The sequence below is a fragment of the Acomys minous genome, assembly GCF_964271855.1.
Source record: "Acomys minous genome assembly, chromosome: 2".
NCBI lineage: Eukaryota > Metazoa > Chordata > Mammalia > Rodentia > Muridae > Acomys > Acomys minous.
Window position 1 is genome coordinate 32,056,600 of NC_140484.1, and position 18,829 is coordinate 32,075,428.

Here is an 18,829-nt window from a genome sequence, read left to right on the forward strand (position 1 = left end):
GAGTTTCAGGTGTAATCTGGGTGTCCGCTGTTGCAGGGCATGATGCCTGCTCTGCTGCTATTGCAGATATGCAGCTGTTTCTATGCTGGGCTCTCAATCAATGAGACAGCTCACCCTGGCTGAGGAAAGAGCCTTCTAGTGAATGGCAGTAGCACTAAAATGCCTGTGTACAAATCTAACCACCTAAATGTGTTTCTCTCCAACCTTGCACAAGCTACTTAACCCCTTTAAATCGTAACACATTGAGATGGAAGTTGATCAATGAAATATATAGGAGACACTTAACCTGGCGCCTGGTGTGTAGTATGTACTCAATGTATATAACCATAAAAACAGAAAAACACTTTCTCTTCAACTGTATGTGAGTTTGCTCAACTATTCTGTACAGTCCTAATACATATTACTTGCAAATGAGCCACTTTTACAGTGTCAACACATTCTGTCCAAATAATTTATTGTTGAAATATGTGCTTCTTATGTACCCATAAGACTTAATATAATATGTTCCTATAACTATGTTAAGGCATCTGGCATATTTTGAAAGACTGGAGTCATACCTTCTATGTATCTAGCATTTCTATGAGGTCATGAGAACTAGATATTTATTGAGAGTATTTCTTTCCATTACTGTTGACACTTTTCAACATAGGTTAGCTCATTCAGTGTCTTATCAGAAAACCAGTGTTCACCAGCCAGGGCAATAAAGCTCAGTGGTAGAGCCCTTGACCAGTATGCATAAAGTCCTGGTTCAGTCATTATAGTGAGGGGGACAAGATTAAAAGAAACAGTTTATGAAAAGGGTGTGTGGGATAACAATTTACTTCTAAGCATGCAAACAGTTGAGAGAAACAATGATTATGCACCCACAGCTAGCAATAGTGAAAAGTCATCATCAAACCTAGAGGTGAAATAGCTAAAGGCTGAAGCTCATAGCTTTGGGGAACTTCCCTCCATGTTTCTCCAGTTGGAGCCTTAGTAAAAGAAAGAGCACAGCTAGTGAGGGACAAGTACTTTGACCACTGTAGTCATTTTCTTCTGTCTCCTGGCAATGCCCACTCCTGGAAGCTTGAGAGTGACAGAGGAGGCCATGTCATCGAGGGAGGCTGTCTAGCCACAGGGTTGATGCAGATAAATGGAAAGGAGATTTTTGAAGGGTCAATGGAAATTTCCCATATAGCCCATTTAAAGAAATTTAAATTCTTAAAAAAATAAAGAGTCCTTCTACTTGCTGGTCTAATAAATGTGCTAGTCTAATAAATAAAAAAAAACAAACTTTGAACTCACTTGCTTCACCATCAAAGTCTCCCAACTTGTATACTGAAAGTCGGAAGGATGCATGTGAAAGTCACTGCTCTGAAAAGTATTTTTGTTCAATTAACAATGATACATCTTTACAGTTTGCTTTTCCAAATAAAAAGAAATGTTCTTACTTATCTAGTTTCTAATTGTCCTAAAAAGAGTAGAGAAGTACATTAAAGCAAACATTTTTCTACTTTCTTAAGCAATGTAATTTCTTGTTGTGGTTCAGTAATTAACTTCCAAGACTGGCTTAATTATTGCTGCACCCAGATGTCAAAAAATGTAGGAGTTTGTTTTAGTGTTGACCTCATATACTCAAAACTAATTATTTGTTTAAGAATCTTAAATGCTATGCAATTTACAAGTAAACTATTACCAAATAAATTTGAAATGTATCTAAGGAAAGCTGTTAAATTTGACTGAAGTGAAACAAGATTTGGAGGTTGCAATAGTTTCTTTTGAGACAAAGGGGCGGGGTAGACAAAAGAGAGAAAAATAAAAAGGTAGCCCACCCCACTTTGCTTGGATTTCTATAGGTTGCCGCTGTAAGTGCCTTTGCCCAGACTCTGCGAAGATACACATCGCTCAATCACCTGGCCCAGGCAGCCCGCGCCGTGCTTCAGAACACTTCCCAGATCAATCAGATGCTCAGTGACCTCAACCGCGTTGACTTTGCCAATGTCCAGGTACTTTTTTTTTTTCACTTTACATCCTGGTCATAACCCCATCCTTCCTCTCCTCCCAGTCCCACCCTCCTCCCTCCCTCTACTCCCAACCCCTCTCCCTGGCCAATTCCATGCCCTGTGCGGGGGAGTGTGAGGCAGGGAGCAAGCTACACACATCTTCCTTTACCTCAGGAGGAGAACGTGAGCATGGATTGGCTCTCCACCAGAACCCAGAACCTGACCGTTCAACTCAGAAGGCTGCGCATCTTAGAGTTGAGTGTGGAGCGCACCTTAAAGGGGCAGTGTAGACTGGCACTGCCTGGCTGCGGCATTTAATAAAGTGCCTGACTGTCTTGCCCTGCCTGCAAATAGACACATGCCTGAGTCTTCTGCACAGGGTGTGTGTTGGAAGAAAGGTAGTCTTAATACGGCGAGTATATTCCAAACTCTGTATTTTAACTGTAAAAGTTGGGGCTCACCTTATATACCCAGTCATCTTATATACTAGAAAAATATGGTAGGTAAATTATACAGCGTGTCTTATAAGAAATTTAATCTCCACATCATGTCTAGTTTTATTATTTAAAATATTACATAATACTATTTGACCATGATTCATTTATAGTACAATACATTTGTTGTGTTCATTGTGACTTTCATGAATTAGGCTCACGTTTCTGATATCTTATTTTTCAGTCTCTTTTCATGTCTCTGTCCCTTTTCCCACCAACTATCTGTATACAAACAGACATATTTGCATTACACACATGTAGTCATATAACCTTTACAGGAACAGTCTTGTATTTATAAAATGGCATACATACATATGTGAGTAAACTTACATAAAGTCATTTATCAAAAATATTAACCAATCACATCATCTTAAAGTCTGTACTTTAATATTTACTTCAAATCTTCATTTTAAGAAGATATGTTTTAAACGTACCCTAAGAAATTCACAGGCAAATAGATGGATCTGGAAAAAATCATCCTGAGTGACGTAGCCCAGACCCAGAAAGACATGCATACTATATACTCACTTATAAGTGGATATTAGCCATATAATACAGTTTAAACATATTGCAATCCACAGACCTAAAGGAACTAAGTAACAGGAGGACTGTAGGAAGATGCTTAATTTTCATTCAGAAGAGCAAATAGAATAGACACTGGAAACTTTTGAAGAGAGGGAACAGGAAAGGAGCCTACCATAGAGTTCCTCTCCACCCAGCAGGGAATCGAAGCAGTTCCTGAGACCCACAGCCAAACTTCGGGCAGGGCACAAGGAGTCTTATGGAAGAGTTGGGGGATCGAAGGGACCATAGGGGACCCTTCACATAGGGGACCACAAGGAAAGCTTCACAAGGAGACCAATGGAGGCAACAATTCTAAGCCCAGAGGTCCTGGGGAGACTGATGCACGAACCAAAGACCATGCATGGAGAGGACCTAGGTCCTCTGCTCAGATGTAGCCAATAGGCAGCTCAGTCTCCATGTGGGTCCCTAGTAAAAGGAGGAGGGGCTGTCTGTGTCATGGACTCTATTGCTTTCTCTTCAATCACTTTCCCCTGGTGGAGCATCATTACCAGGCCACAGAGGAAAAGGATGCAGGCAGTCCTGATGAGACTTGATAGGTCGGGGTCACTTTGTAGGGGAGGAGGGCTCCCTGCCCCCATTCTGAGGACTAGGGGAAGCGGGTAGGAGTGATGAAGGAGGGAGGGTGGAACCAGGAGGAGATGAGGGAGGAAGCTACAATTGGGATGTAAAGTGAATAAATTAAAAAATAAATAAATTTGAATTTAAAAAAATAGAAAAGTTGAGGTTTGAAAAAAAAACCTTGAAGTCAGAATAGTAAGACAACTTCAGTTTCCAGATGTTAATTTCAACTCAGAAATTTTTGTAAAGAATGGTTTATTTCAATTAATATCTGAAAAAGGCATTAACCATTCTTGTTTAACATTTATTTGTGTGTCCTTGATCCTGGCTTCATTATTTTTGTACTGAATTGAGTATGTATACAAATGAGCCCGCTCACAGGTTAGAAACATTTCTCTTGAAGACATCTTTGTATGTAAATAGTCAACTATGTGTCTACTGCTCATCCTTACACAGAGTCTTTGAAACTACTCTATGTCTTCTTCTTTGTCAGCTGTCAAGTTCTTCTGTGTCCATCATGGTGGTCATTAGTACTGGGAACTATACAGTTAAGCATCTGTCCTCCAAGCCATCTTTCCTCTCTTCAGAGGCTCATAACATAGTGGCGAGCCATTCCGGTCACCCTGCACTTTACTTCTCTGTATGTTCTAATGAATCCCCAACCTGGCACAGTTCGTTTTCACCTTCCCTACAAGCTTTGCCAGGCTTCCCCAGTGCACCCTGCTTCCCACATCTTCTTCGTGTCCTTTTCTTGTTATTTGGAACCTGTCCCTGCCTCTTCTAAGATGAATCTCAGTAAGACTGACAATAAAAGGGTAGAATTCTTGCAAACTTTGGTTTGAAACAAGTTCTACATGTTAATATTAGAGCATGCCAAGGGCCTGGACATTCCTGTCAGGATAACTGTCAGTCTTCTTTGACTGCTTCATCTTCTTCTCACTAAATGTTTTTGCATCTCAAGACAGTCTTTCTATTTCAGCTTAGTTGGCTTTCTGTCTCATGTAACTGATAGTCTTGCGATGGCATTATTTCTTAAATTTCTGTGTAAATGCATGCGTTTTTATCTAAATTATAAATGAAGTAGGTTTGGATGATCTAACCTGATAGCCTAACTGCTGAATATGTGGGTTTCTTCACTGAAGATGGTTGATTTTGAAGTTCCTTACTATGTACCATGTTGGATATTATTTTTATACAAGTTAAGAACATCTTCAGATGTTTATTTTCAACTTTTTCCATTATGAAATTGAGGAAACTGAATCCTTGTCAAAGAGGACTATTTACCGAGTTAGTTCCTGTTAGTGTGAAGTCTAAAGGCTGTAGTAAAATGAAATACATTATGAAAGAGTAAAAAGTGGTTTATTGCGCTGTAGTCTTATTCTCCAGTTGGGTTTTAGGTTATCATCTTTTCTTGGCAAAAATAATTTTCACCTAAGTACTGAGTTTGAATTTTTGGTAAAACGTAAAATTCCTCCATGTGCATCAGTGAGATGCTCTTCCTAGAGGCAGCACAAACAAGAACTAACTCCTTTCCATGCAGCACAGAAGCTTCCGCTGGCACAACCAAAAGGTTCTAGAGGTCGAATCCCTCAACAGTCCATATGTTTAATAGTGCTGTACTGTATATGAAGAAAGACTCAAAAAAAAAGCTTACATGTTAGTGAGGGTAGCAAACTCTCTCCTGGTGACTATTGTTATGCCTAAGCTGCTCTGGGTAGTCAGGGACTCTTAAGTTGATACAAAAGTTCTGGGAGCCATTTGACACTATTAAAAGATCTTAACATTCTTATATAAACCTATTATTCAGAAATAAATAAAAATATAAGAAAGTGTAGTTAACTGCATAGCTAATTCAAGCTTTATACTAGTAAAAATTTAGAACAAATATCTAGCTATATGGAATTGATAATATAAACAATAGTGTATTCATGCAATGAAACAAGTTTATTAGTGAACAATGAATACAGTTCTATATTTATCTGCCTGGAATGATTGTTATCATTGTTACGCATAATATTGAGTATAGTGTATGGTATTTACTATATTTATTTTAAATTTATGCTAAAATTATGTGTGTACCCATAAATGATAAAATATAAATAAATGAGTAAATGCATAATGTAAATGCAAACCTGCAATATGCATGCATAAAAATAGAGCACATATAATGTTTTATATTTGTAAAAAAATTGAATGGTCTGTATTATAGGTATCTTGAACTACTATCCTCATATTTTTATTGTTTTCGTTATTTATATTGATATTTTTCTGTGATCACATTTTAGCATTTTAAACTATTTACAAGTGGTATTTAAGAGGTAACATCTGAAACCAAGGAAGGATAGAAGTTGCTATCATCAGCTGAGCTGAGATAGAAAGTGTACGTTTCCTTAGAGAAATAGAATGAATAATTTAGCCACAGTTTGCCTTTAAAATATCTAAGATTAAATAACCCTTGAATGAGTAAAGTGTGTAGGGTCAGCAGAGATGCTGGAACTGGGAAGATGGGATTACAGATATATTGATTTTAAATTTTCTATTTGAATCAACTTTACCTCTGAGATTACATAGGCTAAACACCACAGACACTGTTTTCATGAAATTATCAATGGTAGTCTGTTTTATATTATAAATTTACAGACACTCCTTCAAAGAAACTCATCTTTTAAATATCATAATGAATCCCACTTAAAAATTCTTATTAATTTTCATTTGTCTGATCTAGAACATAGGTAACTGGGGCCCATACTGATCTAATAAATTGCTTGAACTTAGTTTGGCAAGTTAGGGCTTGGGCAAAAAAAAAAGTGCCTTTTGATTGATTATCTATCAAGCAGTATGTTGCCAAATAATTACATTTTGATCTTGAAAAAAAGATTTTTTTCTTTTAATGTTAAAATACAGCACAGCACTAGAAAAAAATCATAAAACTAACACAATCAATGAGAAGTAACTTTAAAAATTCCTATTTTCATTGTTGTTATAAAACATGAAACTTCCCGACCAGAAGCAGAAGGGAAATTGCAGTAATCAGGTTTCTTGGCAGGTAGCATGTCTACATTTTCTCAAAAGAGATTTTGTTGTTGTTGTTGTTGTTGTTTTCGGTTCTGTGAATTAATTTGCATGTGTTGGTTTGCATTGATGGCCCTTGAGATTTCTGTTCCGAATCTGTAAACTCACACAGCATATGCTTCTACCTAGTACCAGTCAGGGTTTGTTTCCTTTTAATCTTTAGGGACCACTTTTGGCCAATTGAATCTATTTATTCTTCTTACTTACTCTAAATCTTCTAAAATGATTCTAAGATTTTATCTGATGGAGTGGGGAGAACTTTGAGGTAGTGAGAAAACAGAACACTCACTACACGTTGCTGGTTCAGACACCTACCCTTAAGTAACTGTTCTAGCCTCTCACAAGGCCTGGCCAGGGTAGAACACCCAGTCGCAGTCAAATGCTACTTCACGTAATAGTCAGGCCGAAATGCTAAGCCCCGAAGATGATACAGGCATTGACTGCTTAACCACCGTTCATGGTCATAATCCATTCACCTCCCCCATGAGGGTTCTCCTTTGTGTTCTGGGATGACACAGTCAGTGAGAAGCTGCTGGCCTGAGCTTTCCTTTCTATCTGTGACCTATCCCAGGAGCAGGCTTCCTGGGTGTGCCAGTGTGACGACAACATGGTTCAGAGACTAGAAACCGACTTCAAGATGACCCTTCAGCAGCAGAGCACTCTGGAGCAGTGGGCAGCATGGCTGGACAATGTGATGATGCAGGCGCTGAAGCCCTACGAAGGAAGACCCAGCTTCCCGAAAGCCGCCAGGCAGTTTCTGCTCAAATGGTCTTTCTACAGGTAGCATCACAATTTCACTAAAGTTTCTGCTTTGTGTTCTGCAAATGGGTGTGTGGGCACTCTATGCCTGTAAAAAAAGAAGTGAACTTAGACGTGGTACACCCAGCTCTACACCTCTGATGCATAGAAACTAAGCAGGCAGTTTATGGAAGTGAACCTCTTTTGCTTGGGAAGGAGACCCTCTTGCTCAAAGCCAAGAAGTTTTTAGATTCCATCTAAATTAGTGCTTCTCAGCCTGCAGGTCACAACTCCTTTAGGAATTGAATGACACTTCCTTTCTTTTTTTTTCCCCCCCCCCCCTTGGATTTTTTGAGACAGGGTCTCTCTATGTAGCCTTAGCTGTCCTGGACTCACTGAATGACCCTTTCACAGGGGTCACCTAAGAGCATTGGAAAACACAGATATTTACATTATGATTCATAACAGTGGCAAAATTACACTTATGGAGTAGCAACAAAAATAAGTTTTTGTTGGGGAGTCACCACAACATGAGGAACTGCAGCAAAGGGTCAAAGCTTTAGGAGGGTTGAGAACCACGAGTCTAGATGATGTTTTTTTCAACAGTCAGAAAAGGTCTCTAGTCCTCGCTCTGCTCCTGACTCATTGAGGTGCCTTGTGGGGCTATGACTGCTCTCCTTTTGTTTCCTTTTCAGTGGTCCTTAAACTGCAGTCATCAGACCACAGTATCCCACCCCCTTAGACACATTATAAATGCTCATCGTTTGGCCGCTCCCCAAGTCTACCTGAGTCAGAATCCATGAGAAAAGGCCTAGCAGTCTGAGCTTTGAAAATCCTCTGGGTAATTCCAATTCCCACTCAAAACTACCTAGTTAATGTCTTGATTCTATCAGTTATATTTGTTTTCAAACCCGGCTAAAATCAGAAAGTAGAAAGTATGTATATACATATATATACACACGCACATATATATAGAGAGAGATATATGTTCTTTCTAAGCCTTGATTACTTCTGAGACCCTCTGTCTCTACCTTCTGTGGTTAGGAGGCAGGAGGTCAGTTGGAATCAGTCACTTTCTGGCGATTATGCTCCATGGCTGGTATCTACTAGGTAGTGACATGCCTTACTGATAAAGAGCCTGTTAGACTGAAATACTTCATATGGAAACACATGGTTCTGTAGACACAGACGCACCCCTAAAGGATAAGGATTTACTAACTATATAACACATGACTGCAAAATCTACTGCAGGGTTTGAAAGAGCATTTATGAGCTGTACTGGTCAGTACTTGAGCCCTATTTCTGTAGGATGGAATGGTCAGATGGATTCCTGCATGAAGTCTAAATCAAGAACCATTTATATTTCTCAGTACATATGGGTTTTAGGCCCAGGTCAGTGGGAGCACTCTGAATAAAGAAGCAAACACCTATATTTTTACTATAGGATTCAATTTAAATTATTTAGCTTGTCTCGTGAAATAAGAATCCATCTGTTATATAATTCAAAACTCTAATTTGGAAATATTTCATTGTTGTTGGTGGTGGTGGTGTTTTTTTTTGTTGTTGTTGTTGTTGTTGTTTTGTTTTGTTTTGTTTGAGACAGGGTCCCTCTACATAGCCCCAGTTGTCCTAGAACTCACTGTATAGACTAAGCTGATCTTAGACTCAAAGAGACCAACCTTGATCTGCCTCCAGAGTGCTGGGATAAAAGGCATATGCCACTATGCCTGGCTGAAATATGTTTCTTTATTGCCTGAGTCAATGTTTTATTCATCTGAATTTTCACAGAAAATTATATAAGTGATAAGTGTGCCCATGGCTAGTGGATGAATTAGTTACACTGTCTGACTCTTTCCAAATCTCACATGACCCAAGGCAGAGTGCCATCCTATACAGCAGTGAAAGAAAGATGCTCATCCCTCCTTTCCTATTGTGCTCTGTGTTAGTGGCAGGCTTGCCCTTACTTCTCCCTGTGTGTTTTTTTTCCTCTACATTTAGTTGACATCATTTTAGAAATACACCCCTGGAGCCTTTGTCACCATAAAGATCTATTGCAGGAATCCTGAAAAGAAAGAAAATTACTCACTTGTGTATCGTGTTCTCTGCAGATATACAAGCCCAGTAGATCATCACTTGCCTGCCCTCTGTCCTCCCTGAGTTGGGGATAATTGGCTTGTTATTATTAGACACTATTATGGTTATTATTTTCATTTCAAAAGGATTTGAAAGCTTACAGTACAGGGCCACCGAGGAAAGAGGCATTCAAGCAGATGTATACCTCCTGCTGGTAGGCAGGGTAATATCTGAACTGCTTTTTACTGAGGCATAAGGAGATGTTGAGTAATGAAAACCCGTGCATAACTCATCAGAGAAGTAGGATTGGAGAGGTTTTTTTTTTTTAATGTTTTTGGTATTGCAAATATAAATTGTAAATTTGCAAAGGATATTATAAATTTGACAGCCACAGGGGTAGTTCCTTCATGTTTGGAAATCAGATATTTAATCTAGTAATTTCTAAAATTGTCTTTGCTTTACCTACAGAGACATAGAAACAAACTGACAAAGAATCCGCTCACAGCAGTAAATACATTGTTGCAAGTATATTCTGCTCTACCAAAGGTTGTCTGCTTACTTAAACTACCTTTTAATTGGCCAACATTGATTCTGGAAAATCCAGAAATGCAGATTGTATGTGGACTATTTCTTTTCTTCTGTGCTTTGTGAATGATACAAGAGAGCATTCCTAATAACTACAGTGAAGGTCATTCGAGCATTCCTAGTGTGTGGGGGTTGGGGGAGTGGTTGCTGCTCATTGTCTAAATTTCTAGAATTAGAATGACACAGGTCAGTGGGCTGACATTTTGATAATTACTGCCACATTCCTTCTACAGAAGTCTCAGGGACACGTGTAGAGACCGTACAGCTTCTTTTCAACTCGTCTCCAGACTAAAATATAGTCTCATAGTGCAGTGGATAACAGGTGTTCTCTTTAACTTGCATGTGTTTAGTTTTTGATTAAGATTAGTCTTGTATTTGAATCTTTGTTAGCTACTTGTCACCCCTGGGGTGTATTTTAAGTATCTACTGTCTTTGTTCAGCAAGATGGATGGAGTTATTCATGAGTACTTGACTCTTGCCTCACTTTCAAGAATACTGACTGAGTTCAATGTTATTTGATGTTTGATCATTATGCTACATTATTTTTCTTTTTTGTATGTAGAAAAATTATCTGCTTTAATTTTTCCCATGAAGAATATTTACTTTAAATTTTTTCTATATTAATGTAAATTATTTGACAAGTGGATAATAATATATCATTGAATTGTAGGGATTTGGCACATAAATGAAGCAATAATACATTTGTGCTTTAGTTATCAACATCTAAGGAGTGTTTAAGGCATTTCATTGACGCACAGAAACCATTGCTAGAACTGTTTATTGTAATGAATATACTATTAAATGTAGCATATGTAGAACTGGAGCAATGAACAGTTTTGTTAATATCCAACATATGTTAGGTGCTCTGACCTGCATCATTGGATCCTGAAAGCCTTACTGGGGATGATTGAAATGTGTAATTAGGTAGACTGTACACTCAGATGTAGACACACCAGTAGCCTAGATACTCAGATATATATATATATATATATATGTGTGTGTGTGTGTGTGTGTGTGTGTGTGTGTGTGTGTGTGTGTACATACATACAGGATATATATATATATCCTGAGGGAGGAAAGGGTCTCTGTGGGGAAACAGATTGGGGAGACATGAACATGAAGTTATCCGGAATGAGGAAGCTGTGGCTAGCATACTTTGCACATTCTGTTTTTAGTTAAAGGTCAATAGTTAGCCAGCATTTGTACCCAGACTACAGAAAGCCTCACCATTGCCCTGAGCCTGACCCAAGAAGGCCTTGCTATTGCCCTGAGTCCAAGACAAAGAAGGCCTCACCATTCCCCTCAGCCTGCCCCAGGAAGGCTCTGCCATTACCCCAAATCCAAGACAAGGAAGGCCCTGCCATTACCGTGAGCCTGAGGCATTAGCATCCTTGACAAGGCCATACTCGTGTCATGAATGGTCATTCATACATGAGTACGCTTACCCACCATATCCATAAGGGCTATTATATTTCAGGGTCTCAGGAGATACCTGAAACCATCGATATTAGTCTACCTAAGTATAACTGCTTGTACATCTTGATGTTAAGCACTTATCACACCCTTCCAAGTAGGACAGCAAAACTAGCACACATGTATTTCCCTTTGTCTCAGTTGCACAGATAGAAGACTCACCCTAATCACCATTCTCATCTCAGGATTCAATTCTTTTTTTCTCTGAAGTCAACAACCTTTACCTTCTTATTTTAAGGAGCTATTCTGCAGTAACTTGGTATACTGACTTGTCAATATCACTGCTCTTGCACTCTGGAACCATTAGGCATCATGAACATGTTGGACAAAACAGCCAAGCTGCATCCCAGGTGACAGAAGCCAGGGAGCAGATTTGGTCAGTTTATGCAGAAGGACATGGGGTCTGGAATTTGTTGATGATTTCTGGGATTTTCATTTCATTTTTGCAGTGGCCAAAACCAAGAAAATCAAAGCCATAGATAAAGAGAACTGTTATGTGTTGCTTCATTTGACTCTCAGACCAACTAGTAAGCCTTAAAAATGGTTATGTGGCTGTAAGCAAGATTATAAAGGCCACCTGTAAACCCATAGACAGAAAACTGAGGCAGGAAGATTGCTGAAGATACCAGTCTAAGCTACATAATGAGCCTTGGGCCAGCCTGGACTACAGAGTGGGGACCTGGTTTGTCTGGTGTTGTTTGTTTTTTGTTTGTTTGTTTATTTTAAAGCATCTTATAAATGGATCTAGCTACACCTGAATAGCTTTACCTTTTCTTCTGTTTATACAATGCTTAAAAAAATAAATGAGAAGTCTTCTGTCCTTCATATAATGATTTTCATTCTTTCATAAACAAATTATAAATAGCATTTTCGGTTCTGTGTTATAATAATAATAAATTATAGCTGTTGCATTCTATTCATACACTGTTTTCATATTCTTTAGTTCATTTTATCCTTGAAGTAACTGTGTAAATTAGCTTAGGACTAAAAATACTGCTTTCACTTTCCCTAGAGAAAACAACCCCAGAGAAACTGCTTATTTGAGGTTAAGAGTCAAGTAGCAAAGAGCCAGCATCAGAACCCAGAGCTTCTGTCTTCAAATGTCAGCTCATGATATGTCACTTGCCAAAGTAAATGTAAGGAATCTGATGTATTTAAATCTCTGCTTTTAAAAGGTTGAAAATAAAGCAGAAAACAAAAGTAAAACCTACTTACTATTCTTTTATTTGCCTGGAATTTTATAATTGGTCATTATAAAATAAAGCTTTCATTGTGACATTTTACCTCTTCCTCCTGAGACTATAATGACAGTTGTAGTATTTATAGAGCAAAACTCTTTAGAAAAAGGCAACTGAATAAGAGCTGATATAAAACACATGCATAAATACATACATTATTTCACCATCAGTCACAGATAGTGCGGCTACATTTGAAGTACCAAACAAGCTCATTAGTCGATAAATCTTTACATACAATTTTATTTGGACTTATTTTTAATGTAACAGAGTTTATTGTTAGTATTCTATCAATATGGCTCATGTTTATATAATATACATTAAATGACCATATTTTTTCAGATTAAATTATTTCTTAATTCATCTATACTTGCGATTTAGTAGGGAATCTACTAGGGATCTAGTAGGGAAAAACATCACCTCAATTTAAGTGAAAATCGCCAAGAAACTGGAATCAGTATTCACCACATACTCACCTCCGTTTAGACTTCAGGGAACTTTGCTTAGTATTTTTATATGAACTCTGGCACAAAGTACACTCTACAGATCATTGTCCTTTAGTGATGACAAAATGTCAGTCATCGTCAATAAAACGTTCACTTTGAGTTGATTGATTTTTCTTATATGAGGGATGAGTTTTCAGCCTTTCCAAAATTGTTTCTACTCAGCTCTAATGCACTTGTGAGTATAACGGAAGGGGCAAACAGGCCGATAACAACGAAAGGCCTGTTCTGCTTGCCTCTGCGAAGGTCAGGGTCAAGCCTTGGTGAGGAGGACCTCTTTCCCACCATTGGAACGAGTTGAGCCAACTGCTTTCAACAACGAATGAGACTGTTCTGTCGCGAGTTCTATGCTATAAAAGCCCATGCTTTCTTTTAGTCTCCCGACTTAACTGCTTTTAAAAGGACTACTATGCTGAAGTCTAACTTTTGTCACCGACTGTGGCTTCGTCTCTGCCCTCTGTCTCCCAGCTCGATGGTTATTCGGGACTTGACCTTACGCAGCGCGGCCAGCTTTGGCTCCTTTCACCTGATCCGGCTACTCTACGATGAGTACATGTTCTACTTAGTGGAGCATCGTGTTGCTCAAGCGACAGGAGAGACGCCAATAGCAGTGATGGGCGAGGTAAGAGGGCTTTCAGGAACTGGGATCTACTGTTCGGTTTTTAATTACGCTTCTGAACGATTGACTAAAGCAGTGTCGGTCCTACAAGGGCCTGATCGTGTATGTGTTTTTAATGACAGAATCCTAAAGTTGCAGATTCTACCGTGTCTGTGGAATGTTTTGCTCCATTATATGTACTCACATTAAAAACAAAGTAAAACAGAGCAACAACAAAAGTAACAAAAAACTTAGAAACACAAGACTTTAAAAAGAAAAACTATTGAGGAGGAAATAAGAAAGACCAATGTCTGGTAAAGCTAAGCCACCCTCACCGCACCCCCCCCCAAAAAAAAACAAAACAAAACAAAACAAAACAAAAAACTCAAAGCGGTAAGTAGTTTGTAGGTTCTTTCCCTGCCTTCCAGGAGGAAATGAATGGTTTTGCTTCAGAGTACCTGTGAGGGTGGTGATGATGCCTGACACTTCTTCCTGCGTTGCAAGCGTGGTGCTACATCCTTTGCACGTACTGAATCACTTAACAATTCCTTACAAACCTTTGAGATTAAGTTTTACTTTGTCGTACTTTATCAGTGTACAGCTAAGGCCAATGCCACAGGAATGCGCAGTGTTGCTGTAGCTAGTAAACACTAGAAACATTTTGCTGTTCACATAGTTTAATCTTCAAGCCCATGCCCCTGATCACTAACAGTGTGGGGGTGAATCTTATTTCTAGAACTTCTCGATAATAATAAAAAATTGCTTATCTCCACTCAGTGTCAGAATGTGGTGATTCTCACAGTCATGTGAATGAAAATCGGATAATGTCCTGAGCAATAGGTGTGAACCCCTGAGCTCCGGCTCGTTTTATTACATGGACTTGGGGTACGTTATTCCTTGGTGAATTATGATGGTTCATATAAACATTACAAAATACCCAGAGCAGTAAAGCTGTGAGTTTTTAAAAAAGATTTATTTATTACATATACAATGTTCTGCCTGCATGTGTGCCTGCATGCCCGAAGAAGGCATCAGATCTCATTATAGATGGTTGTGAGCCACCATGTGGTTCTTGGGAACTGAACTCAAGACCTCTGGAAAAGCAGTCAGTTCTCTTAACCTCTGAGCCATCTCTCCGGCCCCAAGCTGTTCATTTTTAAGCTATGTATGTATGGTTAAGTTTTTTTTTTTTTTAAAGAAAAAGAAGAAAATAGGTTTTGGGGAACTCACTATGTGGGTAGTATGTTTGTTACACAAGGCTGAGGACCTGAGTTCAGAGTGCTAGTGCTCATATTAAAAACACACATGGCTATGTGTATCTGTAATCGCAGCACTAGGATGTAAGAAAACAGTTGTCAAGGGCTCACTAGCCATCCAGTCCAGTGAGCTTTGGGTCAGTGAGAAACCCTGCCTCGAAAAGTTAAGGCAGACAGTGTTAGTGGAAAACATCAGATGTTGATCTGGCCTATATACACCCACAGAAACACAGATGCACAGAGAGGAGGCAACAGGAGTTGTTGATGTTAAATACTGCTAAATTACTATTTAATAACAAAACAATAAAAGTATAAATAAAGCCATCAAAATACTTTAAACACCTCTGTAAGTTCTACTGTAAGCCACAAGTATTTTAATATAAGTAAAAATATATGTCAAACATTTTGTAAGTGTATGAGTGCTTTGCCTATATGTATGTCTGTGCACCATATACATGCATGGTGCCCAAGGAAGTCAAAAGAGTGCGTCAGGTCTCCTGAGGCTGGAGTTGTAGACAGTTGTGAGCTGCCATGTGGGTGCTGAAGTGGAGCCCTATAAGAGCAACCTGTGCACTTAATGGTTGAGCTATCTCTCTCCAGCCCTGAATGCTAAATATCTCTAATATCATTTTTATATTCATCTTTTCTATTAAAAAACATCTTTCCCAGTTTGATGATATATATATTTTTGTATTATTTTGTTTAAGTGATACTGAATAGATACGTGTAAGATGGAGCAAGAACTGCTGGAGCCTTTAAATAATAGGCCAAACAATCCGGATCTTTCTTAAATTTGACCTTCATTACTTGAGCTGTATAGATGTCTTCTTTTTTTTATTTGTTTGTTTGTTTGTTTGTTTGTTTTTCAAGACAGAGTTTCTCTGTATAGCCTTGACTGTCCTGGACTCACTTTGTAGACCAGGCTGGCCTCAAACTCACAGCGATCCGCCTACCTCTGCCTCCCGAGTGCTGGGATTCAAGGCGTGCGCCACCACGCCCGGCTATTAAATGTCTTCTTAAAAAAATGTCCAGTTGGAATGAAAGATTTCTCACCTCAGGGCTCAGGACTTCTGAATGGATCTGTCTTTTAGTGCATTTAACACTTGGCCACACACCTCTCGTGCTCTGGATCTTTATCAGAATGAAGAGGACAATGAGACCAGTTATTCTTATTGTCAGCATGTGGCTTATCCTGCATGGTCCTTGCTTTCCTCACATGAGAAAAGGACAAAGACATGAGCCCATCACACTGTGAAGGCTTTGCCACCTTCTCACCATGAGCTGGCAGCCAATAGTAGCTCTGCAAAATCCAAGTGAGATACACTATCAACACAGCCACAAAACATCATAGGGACTCCTAACTACATGAATAGACTTCAAATGAATAAGAAAAATTACAGCATAATGCAAAGATATATTAATAAAATGTGAGTGCAATAAGACATAAATTATCTTCTGTAATATCAGAGCTCTAAATGAAATCCTAGTCTGTTTGCCTACTGTACTCTAGCCCAGTTTGTAAGAAAAGCCTTTTCACAATCTATGTTAGTGCACTGTTCAGTCCATGAAGCAAAGCAAGATTAATTTTCTCTACCTCTAGCACTATCCGTGAGAAGCCTTTTAGCCTTAATCCTACTATTTTATCTAAAATTATTTTATATCTGTGGAAAGGAGATGGGTTGTCAAGAAACAGAAAGCTGCTACTGCCAAGACTTACTCCTCCTACCCCACCCCCCCACCCCCGCCCTTCATGTTTTCCTTGTGTAGTATCCTAAACTTACTCTCTCTTTGTGGTTTGAAATTTCCCTTCCCAAGCACCTGGTAGACATGGTGGAGTACTGATGTCTTTGTGCCCAGCACTTGGGAAGCAGAAGCAGGGAGAACAGAGGATCAAAGCCAGCCTGATCTGAGTAACAAATCCAAGGCTGCCCTCTTGAGACACTATCTTAATACATAACTCCCTCTCTCTCCCTCGCCCTCACCCTCTCCCTCTCCTTCCCCCCTCTTTCTTTCCCTCCCCCCTTCTGTGGTGTGTGTGTGTGTGTGTGTGTGTGTGTGTGTGTGTGTGTGTGTGTGTGTGTGTATAGAAACACCAAATTCACAAGTGCCTTGACTCAAGATAGGAACACCACGTCAGACCAGAGTGTATTGAGATCCGTAAAATTCACCATTTCCCACAACTACAGCAACCGCTTTTTAATCATCATTAATAATGTCATCATGAAATCAATAATTGTTGATATTGGGAGCTTATTATTTGTTTAGTTGAACGATGCCCCTGATCTTCCTGCTTGTATTTCTGTTTTGGTAGAGGTCACTACGGTCCTATCTGAGCGCCGTCGTTGAATGTCTTTCTGTCTTGACCCATCTCCAAGCACTCCCCAAGCCTTCCTAATCTCAGGCTTCTCACACTGGAGTCCACATGGTCTTATGCAGAAGCAAGGCTGATTGAGTTATCCCTGACCTAAAACTCTGCACGATTTACTCTTCTGTTAGTTAAGGAAGAAAAATTCCCCCTTGTGCAAGAAGCATCTAAAACCTGGCCCTGGTTCCCCATCAGCCTCGACCTCCCACTTCCCCTTCTCCTCCTGCAGCTCTGCTAGCCTTTGTGCCTTTTCAGTACCACATCTGTTTCACCATTAGACCACTGCGTAAGTGGTGCTCTCTCCCTGGGGCCCTCACTTCGCCTTCTTTGCCCATTCTGATTCCTATTTCATGGTTAAATATCAGTTCCTCAGTGAAGCCCAGTCCCATGGTCTATGTTATATGATCTGAGTCTCTTTGGTCTGGACTACCCAATAGTAATGGCAGGGTTCTATGTACGGTTCATATATGTGAAGATATGATGCCTGAAAATAACACAGAACTTTTGAGTCAAAAGAACTGAATTTAGGAGAATCCATGTCTCCTTGTGTTGAAAGCCAGCCTTTCTGTCTCTAACATTAGTTGATTCACGCACTTAACAACTCTGCTATGATTTGGGTTTGATAGTAAACAAAATAGGTTCTCACTCCGTCTTCAGGGAACCTGCCTTGCAATGGGGGGCGCATACTTACTGAGCAGCCTGTAAGTACATAGCTACACATTCTTGGTGCTATAAAAAGGGGGTTATAAGGTTAGAGGTGCTTGAAGCAAGGGGCAGTTACTCTCACCTGGGAAGGCCATGAGAGGCTTTCCTGAGGAAATAATGATGAGATGAGGAAAAAAAAAAGATAGTCTAAGAAGTTAGAAAAATTGGAGGCATAGTGTCACTCATCAGAGGCCTGATGAAAAGTGACGTGAAACAACTGAGATGGGGATCATGGCCAGTGAGTATTCATGGCAGGTTTCTGAGGCTCAAGAAGCAGAAAGGCAAGGTTAACACTACCAGAGCCCACAGTTTGTGAGAACTGTGGCCACATAGAAGCCAAAGATTCCAGGTGGATCCGCGCCCCCTCCCAATGTGCTGTGATTACATTGGAGGCAGAACCATCTAGTGATTTTTCCCAAAGTCGCATTACTAAGAAGGCGCAGAATATGCTCTGACATCATATGCCAGAGTGCTGCATTCATTACCTGTCCCAGGCTGGGTAGCTTGGTGGCCATTTGCTTTTATCTTTATTACTGATTTCTTGGGTGGGGTGGGGTCGGGATAGGATTCAGATCACTAACTGGGTCTGCAAAAGGAAGAAAACTTA

The 18,829-nt window shown here is 39.5% G+C and overlaps 1 protein-coding gene across 8 annotated transcripts in view; it reads left to right on the forward strand.

Moving 5' to 3' along the window:
• The window catches only part of RFX3 (regulatory factor X3), a 268,083-nt gene that overhangs the window by 231,499 nt on the left and 17,755 nt on the right, over nucleotides 1-18,829 (forward strand). For all 8 annotated transcript variants that reach the window (XM_084769883.1, XM_084769882.1, XM_084769881.1 and 5 more), the window contains 3 exons: nucleotides 1,836-1,985; nucleotides 7,263-7,471; nucleotides 13,767-13,920. In XM_084769883.1, coding sequence (XP_084626009.1) covers nucleotides 1,836-1,985; nucleotides 7,263-7,471; nucleotides 13,767-13,920 — 513 coding nt within the window. The remainder of the gene's footprint in view (nucleotides 1-1,835; nucleotides 1,986-7,262; nucleotides 7,472-13,766; nucleotides 13,921-18,829) is intronic.